This window comes from Amphiprion ocellaris, chromosome 9, assembly GCF_022539595.1.
Source record: "Amphiprion ocellaris isolate individual 3 ecotype Okinawa chromosome 9, ASM2253959v1, whole genome shotgun sequence".
NCBI classification, from domain to species: Eukaryota; Metazoa; Chordata; class Actinopteri; family Pomacentridae; genus Amphiprion; species Amphiprion ocellaris.
The window spans coordinates 23,780,442-23,804,049 of NC_072774.1; the positions used below are offsets into that span (position 1 = coordinate 23,780,442).

At 40.9% G+C, this 23,608-nt stretch overlaps 1 protein-coding gene across 2 annotated transcripts in view; it reads right to left on the reverse strand.

Annotated features, from left to right (window-relative positions):
• sntb1 (syntrophin, basic 1) overlaps positions 1-19,848 on the reverse strand; it is a 48,115-nt gene extending 28,267 nt beyond the window's left edge. The window contains exons 1-2 of one of the 2 annotated variants that reach the window (XM_023287333.3): positions 19,139-19,848; positions 4,922-5,174 (exon numbers count right to left, since the gene is read on the reverse strand). In XM_023287333.3, coding sequence (XP_023143101.2) covers positions 4,922-5,174; positions 19,139-19,673 — 788 coding nt within the window. In that variant the 5' untranslated portion in view covers positions 19,674-19,848. The remainder of the gene's footprint in view (positions 1-4,921; positions 5,175-19,138) is intronic. The other variant, XM_023287332.3, reaches the window with a different exon arrangement.
• Positions 19,849-23,608: the final 3,760 nt, after the last annotated feature.

Below are 23,608 nucleotides of genomic sequence, written 5' to 3' on the forward strand. Positions count from 1 at the left end.
ATTAGAACACAGGAGTGATGGTTGCTGGAAATGTTCCTCTCTACCCCTATGTAGATATTCCGTTAAAAATCAGCCGTTTCCAGCTAGAATAGTCATTTATCACATAAACAATGTGCACACTGTATTTCTGATTAATTTAATGTTATCTTCATTGAAAAAAAACTGCTTGTCTTTCATAAATAAGGACATTTCTAAGTGACCTCAAACTTTTGAATGGTAGTTTGCATATATAAATTTAACCAGTTAACACAGACATTTAAGGTTGCATGTTAAGGTGAAAAACTTTATGAGCACGTTGAATATTTAAATATGAAGATAAATCGAGTCTGTCTTCATCCTAAAGTTAACTAAAGCTCTTGTCTATCTCGTTCTTCATCCTCTGCTCTCCTTCCTCACATCGCCTTTTATGATCTCTTTCATCACTGTACGTGTCTCCCTTTATTCATATCTCACTCTTCTTTATCTCCTCTCAGGCCTAAACACACTTTAAACAGCATCTGCTGGAATGAGGAGGAAACTCTCAGAGGGATTCAATGCTGCAGCAGATTCTCCTGTCACTTAACATAAAGCTTCTTAAAGCATTTTATCCCTGAACCCAAAATAAGAAAAGCATAGAGAAGCTTCGGTTTTGCCTAAATGTTTAACTTCAGCTCATTATCTTAAACATCCGGTATAAATGTCAGCACCTTTTTACAGTTTGATGGACTCAGTGTAACATCTTTCAGCTTGGGCGTTCTTCCATTTAAACATTTACTAAAGTTTTACTGGTAAGTCAAAGGGGAATTTGGCCCGGCAAGGATGAGAAAAGAAGTTCGTAAAAAACATGCTGGTCAAGGTAAATTTCACTTTATCTGTGAATCTGCCCTCAGGCTTTATCAAACCACAAAACAGTGTTATCTGCAGAGTAAAACCTCGCCATCACCATATGAGATATCGACCCCGACTCTTCTGTAACTGTCTCACCAATAAAGTCAATGTTAAGGTCACCAGAGTGAATGTTCAACTCTGTAGAGCTCTTAAATGGTTTAATGCTTCAACCATAACAGTCAGGATTAAACTTTCAGCTGCAGAACAAGGAGGAACATTTACAGATTGGTAACTTTCACATGGCTTAAACTTAAACTGAAACACCAAAGATTCAACATCTCATTTATAAACTTGCCTAAAATAAACAAATTGGCTCCAGATACTTAAAAAAAAAAAATCCGCTCGCTTTCAGATATGAAGAAGAGTCACCCAAAAAAAATCCAGAGAGTTTTCAAATGAATTACAGACTGAATACAGAAAACAGAAGAATCAGGTATGAAAACTACTTAAAGAGACTGAAGGGAAAATCAAACCTACTGGATCAGTAAAATAAATGCAGCATGGCTCAGAAACAGCGAACAGAGGAGCAAGTTGCTAGAAGATACATTCAGCATGGTGAAACATCTTTCTACAGCTGATGAGCAGAGTAGAGAGAAAAAGTCTGGAGAGGAAACATGGAGATAGGAAACAAAAGCACCACAAAGAGACGCAAAACAACAGAAAACAAAAGCCCAAAATGACAAAAACAAGACACGAAACAACAAAACAAGACAGAAAATGACAAAAACAAGACACAAAACAACGCAAATGAAAATCAAAACAACAAAAAATGACAAAGACAAGACAAAAAGGACACCAAAGGGACACAAAACAACAGAAATAAGACAGAAAACAACAAAACAGAAAAAAAGAGAACAAAAGAGATTATATGAAAGTAAAATATCTAGTATGTAGATTTTGGAAACTGTTTTGTAGTTTTTTGTAAAATAAAAAAAAATCTGAAAAATTCCACTTTTTAAATGATTTGTGACATTGTTATGCTGTAACAAATCATTGTCACAGCATAACAACGATTTGTTAAACTGAAAAATGACATGTTTGCATCCTATCTGCTTCTAGCTTATGTTGTGCTGCTTCCATAGAGTAGCAGGACATTATATGACATGTAAATTTCAGAAAAATGCCCAGAAAGTGTTTGGGCCTCAGAAGGTTAACACACAATGAAGGCTAGTATCATTTTCAGTCTCTAATATAAATGTATAATTGAACATAATGACCATCTTAATGCATCTTAATGCTGAATGTGATGCAGAAGCTGCTGTTTATGAACTCTTCAAACTGAAACAAGGAAAGAAGTCTGAGTGTAACAATCATCAGGATGTTGATTCAACTCATCATCTTAAGTTTATTGAACTTTTCCTGCTAACAAAGAACCGCCTGCTGGATAATGTTCTTGTTTTCTATTTTGTGCACAAGTGTTTGTTTAATTGATTTCCTGTGTGTTTCTGTTCTACAGGCTCAGCATCCAACATTAACTCCCCCTGAAGTCGCCACTTTGAAGTTTTCAAGTTTCAACCGTCTCAGACGTCTAAAATCATACATATGCAGAGATGGAGGGACGGAACAATGAGGATGCGGTGACAGAAACAAGGAATAAATCGACAGCGACAATGATGGGAAGACAAAGGAGATGGAAGAGAGAATCGATCCAGACATGCGACAGATAACAGACAAAGCTGGAGGCACAATGAGAGGCGCTGAAAGGAAAGAATGGCAGAGGACAGAAGAGGCCGAAACACACCAACAAGCACAAAAGACTGAAAATGGAGACGCAGAGGAAGAGACGACTGGGACAGAAAGCAGACGAACTGAGGTTTAAAACTAGTGAAATAAAGAGGAAGAGGAGTAACTGTGGCCTGGTGATGTCTGACCGGGTCACCGTGAGATTAACAACCCATCAGCCTGCTAACAGACGACCCCCCGCTGGCTGGAATTATAGAAACACCACTTCAAACGCTGCTCTTTAAGAAACACTGGAGAAGGTCTGAGACACACTTTAAGTAATCCTTCAGGATACAGAAGGAGACGTCGCTGTTGTCTGTCACCGCAGAAGAACTGGTTAATCTTTAGTTCATTAAAGCATCTCTGGGTTGAACTTTGGAACGTTTGTCAGTGAAGAAAAGTCTGTCACATGACTCACAGTTAAGCCCAAAATCACTCATCCCCGTTATTTATAGGTTTCTGTTTAATCAATAGACTTCCTCTGGCTGGAAATGACTTTAAGTGACAAAAGACAGCAAGACACAGTGTTAGAGATGGTGATGATAAATTAGAGCTATTTCAATGGTGGTTTTTTTTTGCCATTATTTTCTTCCACATCAATCGAACAGTTCTTATAATTACTAACGGTCTTTCTGCACGACGCCGCGGGGATTTTGCTCGTCTTTGTGATGATCTTCAGCTCATTCAGTTTGAAGGTTTCCTCTTTGTCACTCTGGTCTCCAGTTTCCTCCACAGATTCTGGATGGATTAAGGTCTGGACTCCAAAATGTTCATATTGTGTTATTTTAATCATTTCTTGACCTGTAATGCTGCACGTTTCAGATCATTGTCTTGTTCCAATGCTGCCCAACGAGCAGTTTTTTCTGCAGACTGTCTGATGTTTTCCTCCGGAATCTTAATGTCGTCCTCTTTTCTCATGATTCTGTTTCCTTTGAGAAGGTTTTCTGGTCCATTGGATGAAAAAGACAGAGCGTTATATTCCCATCATCATGTCTGATATTGCAAATGGTGTTCTTAAGGGTTAATGCTTCTCCTTTTCTTCAGCACATTTGTCCAAACAACTCCATGTTTCATCTCACCCAACCACAGACCTGATGATCAAAATCCTTCTTCTTTGTCCAGATGAGCCTTTCTAAGTTTATCTTGGAGAACTTTAGTCCTCCTAAGTCGACGTTCATAGAGATCAGCCTTGTTCAGTCTGTGTTCAGATGCTCACACTTGGATATGACTTTATAGCCTTTAACTCAAGCTTTAGCCCTTGCAGCAGATTAAAATGCTCCAGAACTTGGCAGAAATTGTCAGGACCATTTGGAGAAGTGTAGAATCAACAGTTCACAACAATTTCAGTGAGTATGAATGAGTTTGGACATGGTTTTTCCATACAAATGTGTCTTTTGTCACTTCTTTGTGATTTCCAGATGGAAAAAAATTATTGGTTAAAGAAAAATTCACTATAAATCAAATGTTGATAAGAATATGAACAGTCGGGGGCTTAACTGTGCTTTTCTTATATCTAATGTACCTTTTTCACGATGCCACTGTCCTTAAATTCTTACCTTTTTTGTAAGAAAAGATAAACTATATTGCTGAGGTGAGTCAGAACTGAAAGAACCGTCAGCTTCCATAATGAGCTATAATATGTGTAGCAAGTCATGTTTCAGTTTGACTCTGAAGGCTGGAAATTGTCTGTGTTCTTTCCTCTTCTCTTTATATCCCACAAAATGGCTTAAAACTGGGGCTGCACAGTGGCGTAGTGGTTAGCACTTTCGCCTTGCAGCAAGAAGGTCCCTGGTTCGCGTCCCGGCTTTCCCGGGATCTTTCTGCATGGAGTTTGCATGTTCTCCCTGTGCATGCGTGGGTTCTCTCCAGGTACTCCGGCTTCCCCCCACAGTCCAAAAATATGCTGAGGTTAATTGATTACTCTAAATTGCCCGTAGGTGTGAATGTGAGAGTGCTTGTTTGTCTTTGTGTGTGGCCCTGCGACAGACTGGCGACCTGTCTGGGGTGTCCCCTGCCTTCGCCCGAGTCAGCTGGGATAGGCTCCAGCCCCCCCCCCCGCGACCCTAGTGAGGATTAAGCGGTGTATAGATAATGGATGGATGGATGGATGGCTTAAAACTTTGCCCTAGACTTTTTCACATTCTCCCATCTTGTGTGTTGCACATCAGGTTGTTCCTACAAAGCAATAAATCTTTAAACTATTAGCCGATAGCCGGCTGGTGGAACTATGTGAGCAGTTAATCAATGAACTCCTCATTAGTCTGTAGAGAACAGGAGCAGCATGCAGATGACGGTCATTTAAAAAAGACACAGAGTCTCGGGTGAGTGCTACCTGTTGTCGGGGTCAGGTGTGGTCATGGCTCTGGTTACGTAACACATCCTCAGCGGGATACACCTCCGGTCGCCGCTCAGAGACAGCGAGGGCTGACTGGGAGAACTGGGAGAGCTGGGAGAACTGGGAGGGTCTGAGGAGGAGATGGTTGGGCTGCCGAGGCGAGGAGACTCTGGAGGAGGCGTCTCCCAGCCGATCTCTGACACCGGAGAGCCTTTCTTCACGTATGGAGTCGCCTCACGCATGTACTTTACTGGAGAGGGAAGAAATACGAAGGTTACAGTCAGGCATGGAGGAAAAGAGTTGAACAGCAACACAAGAGAAGAAAGTTTTGAGATTTTTAATCCTAAACTATACCAACAAATCTGCATCAATGTTTTTATTTTTTGCTTTGTGTATGTCTGCCAAATCTAATTTTTTTTTTGATTTTTGTCAAAATTCAGTACATAAATGAAGTACATAAATGCATATGATGTTGATTTAATTTTCTGTTGCTTAAGTCTGTACATGTTCCACAAAGTCTGGAGGTGCTGATGCTAAAGTATCCCTGAGGAAAGTGCCAGTTAAAATTACTTCTAGCAGCTAGAACTCCCACTTGTAGTAGCAATGGAGTAGACATTGATAATATTATACAGAATATACAGATATTTTCAGAAAATATCACAAGACAACTGACACATATTCCAACCAACAATACATTTAGTGCACACAGCATCATTTTTTTTCCATTTAAAAATGCTTCTAAGTACTTCAGTGTGATCAAATGGGGAATACACCTTTGATAACTGGAGCTCAAAGCAAATAATTCCAAGGTGTTAGAGCCTAACAGCTTAAAGTTTACAGTCAAAAAATGCTGCCATACTGTAGTAAAAAGACATTTCATATGTTAATCAACATGGAGTTAGCAACAAATCAATCATGGGTGAAATTCTAAGTAGTGAAGTCTGCAAAAACGAGTGTCCAGGTGGTTTCACATGTGTGTGTGTGTGGGAGGGTAAAAGTGTATTCAGTATATCTGTGTCAGTGGATAAAACAGAAAATACACATTAACGAAAAGGGGAAGAAAGGACACAACAACACACACATATGCATATATTTATACACTCATACACATATACATAGAGAGTACTTCAATAGGTTCTTTGGGGATATAACTGTTCTATAAAGTCTTATATCACTGTCCAGAAAAACTCGAACGTTTGTCATCATTTCTTTACAAGTAAAGTTTTGTCCTGCTGCAGGTTCAAGCTCTCCTCTGCTTCTTTCTTTGATTGCTTCAAACATTTAAGTTTTGTGGACACTGATAGAGAGGAAACAGTTTCCAGGTGGGGCTGAGAACTTTTCCACTGACGGAAAAACCCAAACAAATGAGTGGAGAAACTCAGTGAATGCAAACGCAGGTGAACTTCAAACAACCAACATGCAGTTCTATTCTGCTTATAGAATAATGCTGAGCAGGCTCTGTTTACTTTCATTTTGAATCTTGATGGGAACCGAGTCAAGCGACACCAAAAGAGGATCTTCAGATTGCTCAAGAGCTGTGACCAAAACAACATCTGCTTTGAAATCCATAGAAAAACACCAGCAAACAGGGTTGAAAACTGCAATTAGGCAAGTGCAAGGAAAAAGACAATAAAAACTCTTTGTCTATGCAGGATTCCAGCAACAACAGTCCACCAACAAACACACAAGAGGAACTACAGTAAAAAAAAAGAACAAAAAACAACCCACTGGTTTCTAAAAAGCAGTGAAAGTCCAGAACATCCAGAAACTCCAGTGTTCATGCTGGAAAATAAAGTAATAAAACCCCCAACTTCCTTGTCTTTAGACATTCTACATAGTTTTATAAAAGGCCTAATTAATTCATTTACTTTTACCAGAAAATAAATCACATCAAGGCCAAATGCACATCCCTGAAGTTGTTCTTTCGCTGCTGCTGGTTTTATATTAACTTCATTTAACACAGAGGCTGATTGACATCGATGTCTGACTGTGGATCAGTCTTCTGGATGAATTTCAGCTCTAAACTGTACACTGGTGTTTAGAAGGTAGTTTTCTGAGAGATGTGGGATCCTGTAGAAGTTTAGATACACAGCCACAAGTGAAACTTTTCAATTCTAATCCAGATGAGTCACTGAGTGAGTGTCAGCAGCAGAACAATCCACCTCAGCAGCAGCTCTGTGCATTAATGATGGAAGGAGTGTGGGCCGACGGAAAACCTGCCAGCATCTAATTTCCTGCAACCTTAACAGAAGTTATGAGAATGTGACTGTTTAATGTCATCCGATGATGGGAGATGGATCGATTCCAGCCGAGCATGTCATATCATCCACTTGTATTTCCTGCCTCACTATCAACTGTCCAATAAAAGAGAAATTAACCTCAGAAACTGTATTCAACTTGTTGCAGAGATGCAAATAAAGCAGCTGGAGGCCCCGTGAGCAGATTAGCTTCCATGTTCTTATTACAATGAGTTGCATGGTTCACACAATAACAGGAAATGTCAAAATGCCAGAAGCTTGAACAGACTCAGGAGGTTCCTCAGCTTTATCAGAATATAATGATGCTTCACACTCCAGAAACCTGACAAACCTAAGATCTACTGACAGCACAGTCACACCTGAAACACAGAAACCTGCTAACCTCTGCAGGATGATAATTGGTTTAAATTCCACAGGTTGGGAAATAGAAAGACGACAGAAATAGAGGCAGAGACAACGTGGGAGCTCAGCTGAATGTTCTGGAGGCTGGGATGGCCTGGATGGTTAATGGGAACATCCACTGTACTGCTGCGTGTAATCGCCATTTAGCTGGTGGCATCTGTAATCCAGCGTGTGACCTGTTCTTGGTGGAAGCTCTATAGAGCCGATGAGACGGCGTAACAGGCCGAACGCCGACCTGTAGAGGAGGATGAGTGCTCAGTACAGGAACCCACACAGTCAGATTAAACCCTGAAACGCAGATCTGTCGAACACATCACAACAAGCTGCAATAGGAGGGAATTCAACCATCTGAAAAGATCAAATCTGCTCCAGTCCAGTGATGACAACCGTGTCTGGTTTTGTTTTCTAAGAGCCGTGCATTCATGGGACTAAAGCGGTAAAAAAGGGAACGTGTGGGATTTAAATTTAGCAAAGGAAAAGGAAGGTTTTGAATCTGACATGCACAATAATAAAGAAACACACTGTCGGCTTCTTTTTATCTAATGCAAACACAACAAAGCTGAAGAACGAATTCAGCTTTAACCCATCATAGTCTGGACATTCATGCTCTGTGAGGTCACATTTTGCCTGATCTTTACTTGTTAACTAGAAAAAGACCCGGTTCTGAGGTTCACGTTAGAACTCTCCAGTTCAAGAAACTCTGCTCCTGAAAATACTGAATTTAAAGATTTGTTTAGGAAGCCCACACATGAACCTTCCATAACTCTGCAGTCAAAATTCACCTCCTCAGAAATGTGACTGCTGCAGTAAACATGAATATGGAACATGAAACCAGCAGAACTGTGGCTGATCAGGATCTGCTGCTTGTGTTTTCTAGTTTACGATGCTGCGACAGAAGAAAACAGGCTCAGATATCTTCTCGTTTTTGGTAACAATCGTCTTCGTTGCAAGACTTTGCCTCGCAAATTTGCAAATTTACCTTAAACTAAAAACATTTCAAATAAAACTGCAATTATCTAGCAGAACAGGTGATACAGTCAACAGGTGACCTCCAGAGTCCCTCCATTCATCTTCATCAGTTTATCTAGACTTGGTCAAGATGACAGCAGGATGAAACATCTGTCTCAGCAGCATCTTCCAGTTCTTCAGCCATTTCCCAGGTAAGATGAGATATTGAATGCCTCCACTGAGTTCTGGATCTACCTCAGGTTCCTCCACCAGCTGGATGTGTCTTGAAAACATCCACAGGTATCAGATGCTGAACCTCCTCAGCTCTACTCTGATCTCCCTCCAGATGTCCTCATCTAATCTTCAAGGCTGAGCGAAGCCTCGTATCCCCAGATCTCTAGATGTCTTTCCTTCTTTGGTTTCATCTCTTCTTCCCAATCCAACACCATCTCTTACTTCGGGTTTCTTCTCTTGCTGGTGGCTGTTGTGTCCTTGTCTGCAGATCATTATTGGCCAGATGACGTCCAGCAATTATAAGAATCTACCGTTTAGAGGATGATTTCTTTCCAGTGACAGGAGGAGCTGTAAACTAATTGGGCAGCATCACAGAGCCCAGAAACAGAGCGGAGAGTTTCCAGCAGAGGGTTTGTCCATGTAATCATTACAGCGGCAGCCGGAACATGTGTGCTTTCCCTCGGGTCGTGTTTCTATTTCGTTACAGCAGCAACACAGAAAGCTGCACAATAACCTCAACAGCACGACAACAACTCACACTGTACGGTTCTTCAGTTAAAATGAGGAGATATAAGCTGGTTTCCCTCCACATTCAGTTCACTTTCTGTTGTGCTTCAGATAACTGCAGTTCACACCAAACTAAACTATTTTTCATTATGACTCCCATTTTCAGCTTCATTTGGAAAAAGCAGCTCGCTGTCAGGATGCAGATGTGTGAGTCACTCCAGCTGTTTTGCTTCCATCAGATCCTCATTCCATCCTGCTGATGACATTTAAACACCATTTTCAAACTGCACTCGATCCATCACTTTACACGTTTTACAACTGAGACGACGCGTTTAAAGTGTGAGCCTTAAAACACATTTACAGTGAATGACACAAACACAGAGTTGTTCAGTCTAACTACTCTATCTGTCTCTGTTTTATCTAATGATCTTTAACATAACCTAATGAGGTCTGAAGTCGTTGGACTTTCTACCAGATGCTCCCAAAGAGAATCTTTTTTTGGTGAGAAAATGGACCAAAGGAAAGAGAAGAAAGAAAAACCTCCTTTCATTAAGTATGTGGGAGAAAAAGCAGACGGTTTAACAGCAGTACGAGCTGGAAAGAGAACAAACCCGAGTAAAAAAAAAGAACAAAAAGGCTCCTCCGACTGCAGAATGAGGAGCTGTGACTCTGTGCTGGTGTCTGGATACTACAGCAGCACAAAGGCCTTTACAAATCCACCCTCAAGGCATCTTTTTGTAGGATTTCGTCCAATATCTCAAAAATCTCAAACACTACTTAAAGTGAAGGTCCTTTTTTTTTACAGTGGAAATTTACATGCTAATGTGGTGAGATGTGCGTAGGTAGAATTACTCAGACACCGAACTTTGAACCTAACGTCAAACAGAAACTAACTTTAAAGACACTAAACTTTCCACAGGTGCAGGAGAGAAGGTGATAAGTGGAAGTCTATAGTAAAAGTTTTGATCTGATAAAGATAGCAAAATAAAAGACAGAGATCAAGATAAAGATGCTTTTTTGTGCAATTTAAGAGACGGAACCAGCAAGTTTACGAAAGTTCACGGCTGCAGTAACTTTTCTCCTGCGTGAAACATTGAACATCACATTTTTCTCCTGTATATTGAGTTCCAATTCCATCTCAAATCATCAGATTCCTTCTGCTCAACCATCTCGATCTTCTTAAAACTTTTTAAAACTATCGATGTTTAAAATGGTGTCTGTGAAACTACCCGGAGATATCAAGTACTTCAAAAAAGAAAGTGTTTTGAAAATCTGTCCGTCGACCTACTGTCAACAGGATTTTGAGGCTGTTTGCACAACAAAATCTCAAGAAAACGGTTTCCACAAAGCCAAGATTTCACAAATGTCAATATGAATGTCTATATTTTATGCTTAAATCAAAGATGGTGGAGCAGAAATTTACCCAATAATTAAATCATTGTAGCTTGTGTGTAAAGTTTATCTCACAAAAAGTACAAAATGTGCTGAATTCTTAAAAAGGGAAGCTTATTTGCAGATAAATCTAACAACTGGTAGCGAATGCAGCATTATTTTAACCACACTGTGTTCAGAACATGACATGTTGCAAATCACTTGCAATAACCTGAACCTGAAAGTTCACAAACGTTTAACACTCTATTAACCCTAACACTAACCCACTTAACTGATGGTTTTAGGACTTAAAGTTGACTATTTGCATAAACGTTTTCCTGAATAATGATCAGATCTGCAGCTGCAAATAAACTCAGCATGTTTCTCAAACTCTGGATTCCTTCTCTTGCTGAAGCCTCAGTCACAATAATGGTAAATCACCTCAAATAGCAGAGAATTACATCCGTTTGTGGGGTTAAACGTTTTGTAATTGAAAGCCTCGTCCATAAGCACATCGTTGTGTAAGATTTTAATCAGTTTCAGCACAAATCCAAGCATCAGGTGCATAGTTTAGATCTAAGGTCTTAACAAGTATTCAGTTAGTGCATTAAAGCATTCAAGAAAACTAGATCCTGTATATATATATTATTCTGGAAGCTGCTCACATGATGAAAGATGAAATAAAGTAATTAACTGTCTCTTCTGATGTTATGGGATCAACTGATTCCAGTTCTTATAATAAATAAGGTTTAATTATGACGTCTGGGATGTCAGAGGAATTTCTTCAACATGTTTTATCCGCTGCTTTTCCAGCGATTCTATCTAAAAACATGCCTTTAGGCTCAGCTTGCATCACATGAAGAACATGAAAGTTACAGTAATGCAGCCACTGGGGGCTTAATTCAACCTTCACAGAGGATAGAGCTGCACAATATATACATGACTGCTACGTTCTACTGTGCACATGAGCAACAGTCCAGCAAACACAGCATGCTGCATTAATTTACCTGCTCATTACATGAAGAAAACTTGCATGGTTCTTATTTTTAAATGACAGGATAAGTGTCGAAATAATAGAACTGACTTTAATTTAAGGCTTCTTGGACACACACAGTGTTTAGTTTTTACTGTGTTCACAAGACACAGCCTTTGTTGACCTGCAGCTCTGCATGTGCACAGCAGAATGAGAGAGGAACACTAAATAAAGAAGATTTGTCTGAAAAAAGGAATGCATTTGTTGCCACTACACGAGGCAACACAACGAATTAGTTTTACAGTTTAAATCAGCATCACAAAGCTCCGCATGACAAGTACAAAGTCAGATCTGGATGGATTTTTTTGGACGCCTTTCCCAGTTTTACACCTGTTTATTTACTTGTTTTTATGCACGTACACTCATCTACAAAACCACCCCAATTATGCTAGAAAATCTTTTTTTTCCACTTCAGGCTCTATTCCAGAAATACAAGAACAAATAGTGTAGATGTAGTATTGACATACTACATGCAGGAAGCTGGTAGTTTTTGTGGTTGTGTCAGGGCCTCCTCCTCTGTTCCAGCTTCAGCCCCACCTGATCTCCCTCCCCTCTGTTGCCCGGCGGAGCGCTTCGTCACAGCTGCCGCCCATCGCCGGTTACCTGCATCTCCAGAACTCTGGACAGCTGTGGTGCAGCACACCTGATGACCATCCTCTCCATAAAAGCCGGTTCCACACGCCACACCCTGCCAGATCGTAAACTCTGCTCATGCAGTCAGTTTGTCTAGCCTCTTTTGCATGTCTGTCTGTGAGAATTCGCCTGACTAATCCTGTTTTTCCTGTCTAGTTCCGCTGACCAGCTGCCCGGTTCCACCAGCCCTGCTCCCCATCTCCAGTCTCCGGATTCCCCCCGCTGACCAGACCTTCTCCCCCTGGACTCTTCCCCCCTCCTGTTCCTGGATCCCCGACCAGTTCTTGGAAGTCCCTGCCTGCAGAACCCCAGCCCTGGAAACATCCCTCTGCCCCTGACACATCCTGCCTGCCGCCCCACTGGAACGAGGCTCCCCTCTATCCTCTCCTGTTAGTGAGTTCGCCTTAGTTATTTTAGTCCCCCGCTGCCTGACAGGTTGTGGTTATTGTGCTGCCATGTTTGTAGTTTCTTTATCGGAGTTGTAGTTTTTTTCTGTGCTAGCTAAATGAAAGAAATTCTGTTTCAGAGATGTGATCCCAGACATGGAGTCATGACCTCTGCTTTCCCTAAGAACTAGATGATATTATATTACACACCCTGCTCAGTCACATTCACTGTTCACAATCTATCAAGGTATTTATTCTGTTTGCTCATGAAGTGCCAAAATCCACTGTGGCAGCTCCTTCTGCTGCCAAAACACTGTTTGCAGAAAGTTAATGACTCACTGCTCACTTGGATAAAAAGCATGAAACGTTATATTCATTATGATCAGAGTTTAAACCAGAAACTTGCGTGAACACGTTACTGTTAATGGAAGCATGCATGGTGACACACAACCACGTACAGTAAAAACAGATGGTGGTTTTACAGTAACCTTCTGACTCACCGACTGATTGCACAGAGAAACAAACCTCAATGTGTGTCATCCGTGGTCAGATCTGTTTTAGAATGTTCATATAAGAAACTTGCTCCTGTTCTGTAAAAAAGTTCAGGTTTATAATGAGAATACAACAGAAGTGTAAAGCTACTTTCTCTCCCTACTATAATTAACTGTGCTCCAGTGATGCTATGCTACAGATACTTGCTGCTATTCTAAATAATAAACGGGTTTATAATGACAACAGCAGCAGCAGAGCTCTTCAACAAGGCCACAGACCCCCAGAGACGCATTAACGCACAGCTTTTGAACATGATTATTATTATCCTTTTGCACTTTGAGTTGTTTCCATTACAGACTGTGTACATTTACACATTCTCTGCCAATTAACTTCCTGCACACTGGAAGCATTTCTAGAACTCTTTGTGACTTATAATTGCTGATAATTAGACTTGCAACACTTTTTAAAACTATATGAGACTTTTTACTGTTATGCACCAGGTTAAGCTCCCTGTATGTGAAAACCTACTGGACAATAAAAAAGTGATTCTGGTTCTGATAAGAAAACTGAAACAAACACATTGAAACACAATGAGAACACCTGGAGGGGAAACAGTTGTTGTCTCACAGAGGAATGAATGATTCAATCTATTATCTGCACCACGACAATCACTACTGCTGTTCTTACTCTCACCATCATCCGCTCTGAGTCACACACTCTCTCACACACACACACACACACACACACACACACACACACACACACACACACACACACACACACACACACACACACACACACACACACACACACACACACACACACACACACACACAGACTAGACCACAGTGCTGATGAGTAAACCTGAAGGAACACTGAAACACACAAGACACACACTGCTGACAGTAGCATGTTCACACACACACACACACACACACACACACACACACACACACACACACTCTCCCTCTCCTCCAGATGTCAGGTGATGACAGGTTGGGCTTGTTAAAGGCTCTACTGACTCACTTCCTTTCTGCCGTATTGAAGCAGCTGCTCTTTATTCAAACCTCTTATTCTGAATTTCCTCTGAAACTTACAAACCAAACTGAAACACCTATATGTGGTGTAATACGTCCTTTATTCAAATCCACTATATTTAAAGTGTTTGGAGTGTTGTGTCTTTTCCCACATTACAATCTGCCTGTGCAGCATAGAGCAGTTTTACAGTGGACAGTCTTGGGTGAGATGGTGTGCCGAGCTGCAGCGAGTGAAGACGGATGAGATTAGACAGAAGATCTGCTCGTTCTAGAAGAGACAGCGGTGTAATCTAACTGTCTAACTTCTACATCAGAGACATTTAAGGCAGGAAGGGATCAGCTTCATGCACAGAGACGAGTTTTTATGGGTTTAATCTACAATGAAAGAGAAACTTTGGGCAACAATAATAAAAAAAAGAACCTTCAATTCAACCTGATAATGTCAGAAAAAGTGGGATTTCATGCTGACTAGATTAGCAATATTTAAGGAACCAAAATGCTTTTGAATAAATATATAATTGCAAACTTTGTGGTACATAAGCTAATATTCTATATTAATGAACCTAACTAAAATGACAAGTGCCTCTGAAAAAGGAGGAAAGATAAGGAATAAAATTAAATATTTCAGCAAGCAGAGTCAATAAGGAGGCAGAGCTAATATAAACAGAAGAAAAACAAGATTCCTTTAGTTCTACACTTCATATGATTTTGATAATACATGCAGTCACATTTGATGAATACGATGAAGTGACTCCCGATTTGTTGCATTGACAAATTAAAAACCAGCTAAATGAATGTTTTGGTCCAGTTTGGATTCAACAGACTTAACTGAATAAATATTTTGCATTGTTCTCGCACATGGATGATAAGATTTCATCAGTGCCTCAGAAAACTATTCTCCCACTGGTAAAAAAAAAACAAAAAACCAAGAAAAAAACTCTCACATTTAGATTCTGAACTCAGTATTACAGCAGGTACTTCTTTGTTCTGATTCCCTGCATATAAATTCACGTAGTTTGAGATATTTACATACAAACAACTAAACTAAAAAAACTTTCTGGCCTTGTTTGGTCACTTGCTCAAAGGGAAACGGTACATATCTTATGTACAGCAGCCAGCTACAGGCTACAGTAAAAAAAAAAAAAAAAAAAAAATGCAGATTTGGCTGGCAGGTTGAATTTCTCCAGCATTTTAACACCTGAACTAAGAAAAAACTTTGAAAGCTTTATATTAGTTTGAATTCTTAATGCAACTGGTGAATAAGACCTGCAGCAACCTGATGTCAGTCATCCAGCCTACACTCCACTACCTTTATAATCAGACACACTGAGCATCACACATATATTCTCTACATAAATAAGCTGCTCTCTTCCTGTGTGAGGCAGACATCATCTGTTCCTCCATTTAGCCTTGAATAAGTCCATTTCTGGAAGCATTTTTCCGTGTTAGACTTTCCGTTTAAAACACCAGTGAATTGAACAGAACAATCCTCTGAAGGAATTCTTTTCATTTCTTTTCATCTTAACCAAATTACGCTTCATGCTGAGGGAAAGAAATAAACTTCACACTCACACGAGGTAGTTTCAATCATCACCGCATGGAACGGACCAAAACTGAAACACCCAGAAAGATTCTAATATAAAAAAGCTTGCTGATTGCTTCTGACTGCAGGACAGTGATGAGGGTCACTCAGGATATTTCACAGGTTTGGCATTTAGAAGGCGGCCTGCGATTGGTCAAAAGAATCCTCAATCCACCTGAAACAAACTGACATCCACCCGAGTCTGACAACAGAAGTGTTTTGGGAGAGAAAAGCCTCCTGATCTCTCTCCAAGAACTCTTTGTGCACGTCTTTGTCTCGACAAAATGAAACATGCAAATGGGACAAACGGCTTCTCCTCAGAGGCTCCATGGTGTTCCACTCAGCGCCGCTGGAAGGGATGGAAGCCGAAAATGAGAGAGAAGCTCCAAATCTGTTTAGTGTCTCACCTCCAACAAAGAAAAGCACAAATATTCAAATCCATTCTGGTATTGAATGAGATTCATTCATCAGGAGTTTAGAATTTAAGCTTCTGTTTTTGTGATGCAGCATATCACAGTGAGCCAGAGCCTCTATCACCCTGACCTGCTCTTAGTTAAAGGTGACCTCAAACAAACTCAATCTTCAGACCAAATGTCAAGTTGTTGTGCAGCTAAACTGTGAACAAACTGTAGCTCTGTTATTCCTGTCCATCAGTATAATGAAAGGCTCCATCAGATCAGCGTCGCTGGCTGCTGGGACCTTTGGGACGCTGCTGCAGAGCTTTGATTGATCCCTTTTCAGAGTTTCCCTTTCGGCCTGTCAGACCCCTGCTGAGCACCGAGCAGAGGCTCAGTGTGAAGCTGGGGATGCTTTAACCAAGCCGACGTTCTCTGACATTGTGGTTTGAACCCGGATTCTCCACCGGGTCAAACCTCTGCCCTCTGACAGCCCACAGCAGGCGGCAGAATGTAGTCGCTGCTTATTTCAGCCACACTGACTGCATGTTCCTGCTAAGAGCCTGTGGGCTCTGAAGTAGACTTTTCCACAGGACATTTAAACAAACGCTGTTGTGGTTATTTATTATGTTAGGAGAGCTGCTTGTCAAATGTCTGCAGAGGATTTGCAGATTTTCTTTTGGTAGTTTGTTAAAATGTATTAACACTGCATTGTGTGCTGCAACAACAGCTAATTAAATATGAGTTCCAGTGATGATGCAATGTTTGTATCGCCTGAATTCCACTTAACTTCCTGCTAATCCAAAAACAAACAAACAGGTGGAGCATGAGTGGAGCAGAGAAAGGCCATGTCCTGACCTGTCACTCAAACTGTCGCCTAAATATGCACAACTTTTAGCCATAATTTAAACAGCTGAGTTATATATAAATGCAGCCGCTGTGCAGGTTTAATTAGTAACAGAGACCAGAATACTGTTTTCTACCACCCTGTAAATGCGTTTATTGTCGCTGTAAAGTTGGACATTTTAACATGCGGGTCGATGGGGATTTACGCTCTTTTTGAACCAGCCCCAAGTGGTCATTTGAGAAACTGCATTTTTGGCACTTCAGAGTTAATTTTTTAGTCTTTCTTGTTCCCTCATCTTCCTAATGACTTTCCAGGAAGACTTGTCAGCGCTTTAGTAAAACCACAGAGTTTACTACGCACGCACAAACATCCACACAAAATGCACAAAGACGCAGCAGCACACTGCGTTCCCCCGAGACAGCCACTATCTCCTCAGAGATCAATCAGACCCTTCCTCTTGATCCTCTTTCCTCGTGTGAAACTGCCAGCGTCTCTCAAAGGTGTCTTACACTCAGGAATAAGAAAGGGAGACATCACTCATTTTGGGCTTTACATAACGCCGCTCGCTGCGTTTCATTCTTGAAATGAAAGTGTACATGCTTGGCTACATGTTCTGCAGCTTTCAGGCAGAGACACATGAAGCTGTGCTGAAGCATGATTTTGTGTTATCTTTAATTTAACCCCTCCAGTCGTCTTTAACCTCCCGTTAGCGCTCCTCCTCTTTCTGCCCATTAAACTCAAATTCCTGCCTCCACCCTCCTGCTGCATATCTCTATAAGTTTTCAGCTGGGACCATATGCTCCCTCTGCAGCTCCCATGGGAAGCTTCATCAGTGTGTGTGTGTCTGTGTGTGTGTGTTAGGTAAAGAGAGAGGAAGGGGGGGCGAGAGACATTGTTCTTGCTATCTCGGGTCCAAGAGTCCTCCAGGAGCAGGAATAAAGAGCTCTGACGCAGACACTCGAGTGCAACAGTTTCCGCTGTGCGTTTGTGTGATTGTGTGTTTGGAGGGTTTTTTAAACAACGTTCAGCCCTCGCTGTGGAATCCGCCTGCCCTCAGCTTTATCTTCATCCACATCTTGTGGCTGTAAAGCACCAAAGTGGCTGCACGTCTGAGGAAGCGGAGGGAAGCTCGGACTTACTGAGCAGCCTTGAGATGAGTCTGATGCTGCATAATAATGCTTCCACTAGAAACCTGAACTGTTCTCTTCTGCATAACGGAACCAGAGGATCACCTGGTATGAAGTAAACCTGGCATGTGCAGGCGCTGAAGCTGCACTGCTTTAGAGTTGCAATGAATAAACTGATTGGTTATATTGTAATTGGTTTGAGTCCTCTATCACAGTAAATTTATTATCTTTGGGTTGTGGTAAAAATTAGACATTTCAGAACATTTTCTTTGGATTTGAGAAACAGTAATCAACATTTTTGCCCATATTCTGACTTTTATAGACCCAACAAATAATCGATTCATCAAGAAAATACCTCATACTAGATCAAGTATGATGCATTTTCGTATTCTGCTGTAAATCAAATACATCTATCCATTATCTATACACCGCTTCTTGTCATCCTCATTAGTCTATCCCAGCTGACTTAGGGTGAAGGCAGGGGACAGCCTGGACAGGTTTTACACACGGAGACAAACAATCACATTCACACCTACAGGCAATTTAGAATCACCATAAATTAAATACATGTACAGGGAAAAAAATAACTTTTTTTCAAACTGTGACTTAGTAACGCAACATGACTGTCATAATAAAAACACCTTTCCTTCCTCTCTAATGCTGGGTTTTATTCTCAGGCTTCAGAGTCCTGCTGGGTTCTGTACTGAGTCAATCAGCTGGCGCCTGGAACAAATACTTCCGGACCACTGGACACATAAACAACCGGGAAACATGAGGACTGGAGCTGTGCAGGGGTTTTACATCAGTGTTTCCTTCAGTGAGACTCTGAGGTTCTTCAGCTAAACCTGATCAACATGTGACAGAATGAACCAGGTGACTGACTGACCTCCAAACACTCACATCCAGAACCAGACCTGATCAGCTCAGTGGACCTGCTGGACAGGTTCGGGGTCTCTGCCTACCTTCCAGAGTCACCTCCTTTCCGGCCCGTTTCAGCGCCTGCACCGCCTCGTCGTGCGTGGCGTCCCGCAGGTTCATTCCGTTCACGGACAGGATGGCGTCCCCCACGTACAGAGCCTGGGTCTGGTCCGCCGCCAGCCCCTTGAAGATCTTGCTGATGAGGATGGGCATCTTGTTCTCCTTCCCTCCCTTGATGCTGATGCCGAGTCCGCCGACTTCCTGCTTGCTCACCTTGACGCACCGCTTTCTGTTGGCGATCGCCTCCGGGACCGTGTCCGGGAGGTCGGTGAAGACGGTGCGCGCCGCGTGCGGCCCGTTGTTGGAGTTGGTGTTGCTGTTGTCATGGTAAGATCCGTTGGTGACGCCGTTGAAGTTGACGCCGTCTCCGTCGCTGCTCTCCTCGCAGCTCAGCGTGAGCGCTTCCTCGTTCAAGTTGACCAAAACTTTGTGCCAGCGCTCCCGCACCAGAACCTCCGCAAACCCACTTTTCTGCACTCCGGAGCCGCGCGGAACTCCCGTCGCTGCCACCACCGCCATCTTTGGAGCATTTCTGGACAGCTCACATGTGCGTCGGTTCCCAGCGCGCCCTCACACGGTGCTGCCAGCCTCCTCCGAGCTCCGGATGGACTTTGGTCCCTCTGAAGTTTCCTGCGTCCCGTCCAACCAGCCCGAGCCTCTCGGCGCAAGCTGCCCTCCGCTCCGCTCCGCTCCGCCCGCTCAGATCCTGCGCTGGGTGGAGTTCTCCTCCCCCCTGCCGGCAGCTGCTCCAAACCTGCGCTCATCATTTCCCAAAGTGTCTGAGAGCAGTAGCGGCACATTTACACATTACTCATCCATGATGTTTATCATATGAAGTGTGATGTTGTTATGGGATGTATGATCCACACCACTGGCTTTACAGGAAACAGACTTTATGAATTAAAACTGATTTTCTGCGCTTTTTGGCCAAATTACGCACGAGTGTCTACTTTCTGTATCTATATGAAAACCTGTTGTAGATCAAATCTGAATCTAAAATCTGACTCCAGCTCATTTCACTCTTTAGTCTTCTGTACACGACCGCGTTCACGGCGCTGGAGTGAGGCGGTTACGCACGTACAGGAATGCGCTTGTGCCGGTTTTGACGCTTCAAAGAAAGAAAGAACAAGAATTTTGTTTGACAGGGAAATCTTCCCCTCTGGGCTGGTTTCTCTCCATCTCTATTTTTTCATTATTTCGTCCCACAGGATTCTTTACGCTCCGTCAGTCTGACGTGATCCTGACGGTGGCCTCTCACCGGGAGGTCGGCCGATACAATAACCGGTCTAATAACCAGAGACCCGGTGGACAGAAAGGCCCTCAGACAGACTGACAGACGGAATAGATTCAGATCATAGTGATGTTAGGAAACATGCCGCTGATCAAAAACTTCAAAGCTTCAACATTTAGTTTTGCTCAGGTTTTTTATTCAACAGCTGTTTCCCTGAAACTTCCGCTCAGCAACCAATCATCTATCAGCAGTGCAGCTACGACACCTGCTGGTTAAACTGAAGTGAACCTTCAGGTGAGTCCACTCAGGTGAGCGCGAAGATATTTGATGAAGAAATAAGACAAGAAGAATCAAATTAATGAGCAGCAGAAACACATTCTTTATGTTTCAATTAAATAATTCCATTCAACATTTGCACTGAATTGCTTTTTTGTTAAATATTTCTGTGTTTTTAAGCTATCTGATCTTATTGTTAATACAAAGACACATTTACTTCACTGGTGCAGTAAAGATTATTCTTTTGTAGAAATGCAACAGTGAATAATGTTGTATTTTGACATTTATATACTGCTGACAACTAACATGAACTGGCCTTCTTCACTTTCATCCCAATAAACAATACTGTAATTTAATTAGATGCAAATTAATTTTCATTTGTGTTTTTTCTTTCTTTATAAAAAAAAAACAACATTCAGATTGTAGGATTTCCCAGAATATTCAAGTTCAACAGTATTTACAGCTAAAGATTTTATCAGGACCTCTTAGATTTATGAATGGATGGAAGAAGATTTCTGTAAAATCTCATTATTTTTGGAGGTCAACATGGAAAGGATGAAGGAAACCAAGTCATAGCTCAACCAAATTCTATTTCTGATGCAAACTTTGAATTAAAATTATCTTTTATCTGACCAAAAGGTTTATTCTGGCTAAAAGTTCAATGAACAAGTGACAGAAAGACAGTGTGTTAGAGATGTTAAAGATGGATTTTGACTATTTCTGTATTGTTTTTGTAATTAATCAATAAGAAAATTCTAAACACTCCATGTCCACAATCATTCATGTAAAATGTTGGGAATATGCAATTTCCTCACTTTTCCAAATGCTCCAGGTCATTTATATCATGTTCAATAGCTTTTTAATTCATTATGAACTCATGCAGACGTTCTCTGGTCAACTACATGTCATTATTATAAGCAAAAATTAGGAAAATTAATAATTTGGAGCTCAGCTGTATGAATATTCTATATAAGTTGCCTAGTTAGATTATTGTTATTATTTCATTATAATGAATGAGAACAACTTCAAACAATGACCTCTCTAGATTTAAAGTAATCTTTAATGACAAATATAGTGAGAAATAAAGGCTGTTTATTAATTTTTGATCTAATTTGTGTCACTGAGTGAACTGAATTGTGTAATTATGGGATGTTTGGTAGAGAAACCATGTAGCAGCTTCACTGCATCAGATCATTACCACTGAGCTGCACCAAACCCTGGATTAACGCATTTATTCTGAGAAGGAGTATTTTTGGTTTAATGAGGTGCAGAAGCTACAATTGATTTTTACTTTTATATGGAAATGAGGCTTCAGATGAAATGTTCATTCTTTGTTGTGGCGTCGACCTTCAAAGCAGACAAACAAACAGAGTGTAATCTTATCAAAGGTATTTAAAGGTGATTAATGAATCTTTTTTAATCCTCAGGCAGCACGTCGGTGGTTTCACACTGCAGAGAGCTGAAGTTACACAAACGCACACACTGCTGGTCTGAGCTGGTTCAGTGGATCATTAAACAGAAAGAGGTGTGCAGGTGAAGAGACGAGAAGCTACTCTCTGCTTTCTGATTAAAATGTGAGATTGGTTAATTAATAAATGTTTTGACCCAGTTTTGTTCTGCTTGGAGAAAAATCAGCTTTATTCTCTTACATAATTCTTACTCTCAACTTTCCTTCCTGTGTTGCTCTTTTCATCTTTCATCACTGATTCCTTCCTCTTTACTTGTTGTAATCCTCATTTAATATGTCAGTCGTGTGTTTTGTGTGTGTGCCATTTCTATAACAGACTCATTATTTGTCATATATTGTGCAGCTATCTGTGGTTTTGCTTTTTATTTTCCACCAGTTCTGTGAAGTTTGCAATTTTCTTGTTTCATAGTATCAAATTTGTGACTCAGCAGACTCGGGTGAAGATTATATTTACAGTACTTCTTAATTCAGTACAAGAAAAGTAATTACAAGGAATAAATCATTTCAAAATGAACCTACAGCTCCTCAAACAACGACACAGTTCTGGCAACACAGCCTCTCCTCTGCTTCTAAGGAATGAAACTTGATCTCCTTTTATATGGGTTCAGTTGACACCTTCATCACTTCAGCTCCACCATCAGACAACATGGCAGTACACTGCTACACAAATAAAAATACTACACAACCTAGACGTAAAAAAAATTGCAAACATCTTCATACAAACTACAAATTCACTGACATTTCTAAACATCTCTGTATGAGCTGAATATTCAAAGTCTCCACTCAATGATGTATTTTTACATAAAACAAACATTGAGAAAGAAACATGGATTTATGATGTCACTGTGACATCTTAAAAGGAAGTGCCGGGCGACCTGCTCCAAAACAGGACGGTCCTGCAGGGTGAGCCACAACGAAGGAACAAACAATGAAACCACATTTGATCTATAAATAAGAAACTAAATAATGTCCGTTTGTTGCTTGAATCCCTCATACGATGATATTAACCCTAAATGTTGCACCAACATGGTTAAATTCAAGCAAAACACATAGAGAAAGTTGTGAGAATAAAGAGTTTTCATCACTTTGTCACAGTATTTGTCATATTTTAAGAATAACTGTGTTTCCATCTTCTTGCAGTGACCTAGTGAGTGAGTCTATATTTGGTCAGAATCTGCCTCTGGAAAGTAAAGATATATTCTGACCATTTATATTCATAGTTTTCAGCCAGAAAGGTATGACCTGTGTTTGAGGTTTGGTTTAGTTCTTGCAACATTACAGCAAAGTTTTTTTTTCATCATTGATGCTACATGTTTATTACCTTCATCATGATGCAGAACCACAATATTTAAAAAGTATTTTACTGGGATGAACATCAAGTACATTAGATAGTAGTGAATTTGCTTTTGAGAAATATCTCTCTCCAGTAACCTTCACCACCAGTTATTAGTTTTTTAAAGATTTAATGGCTTGCTGTGG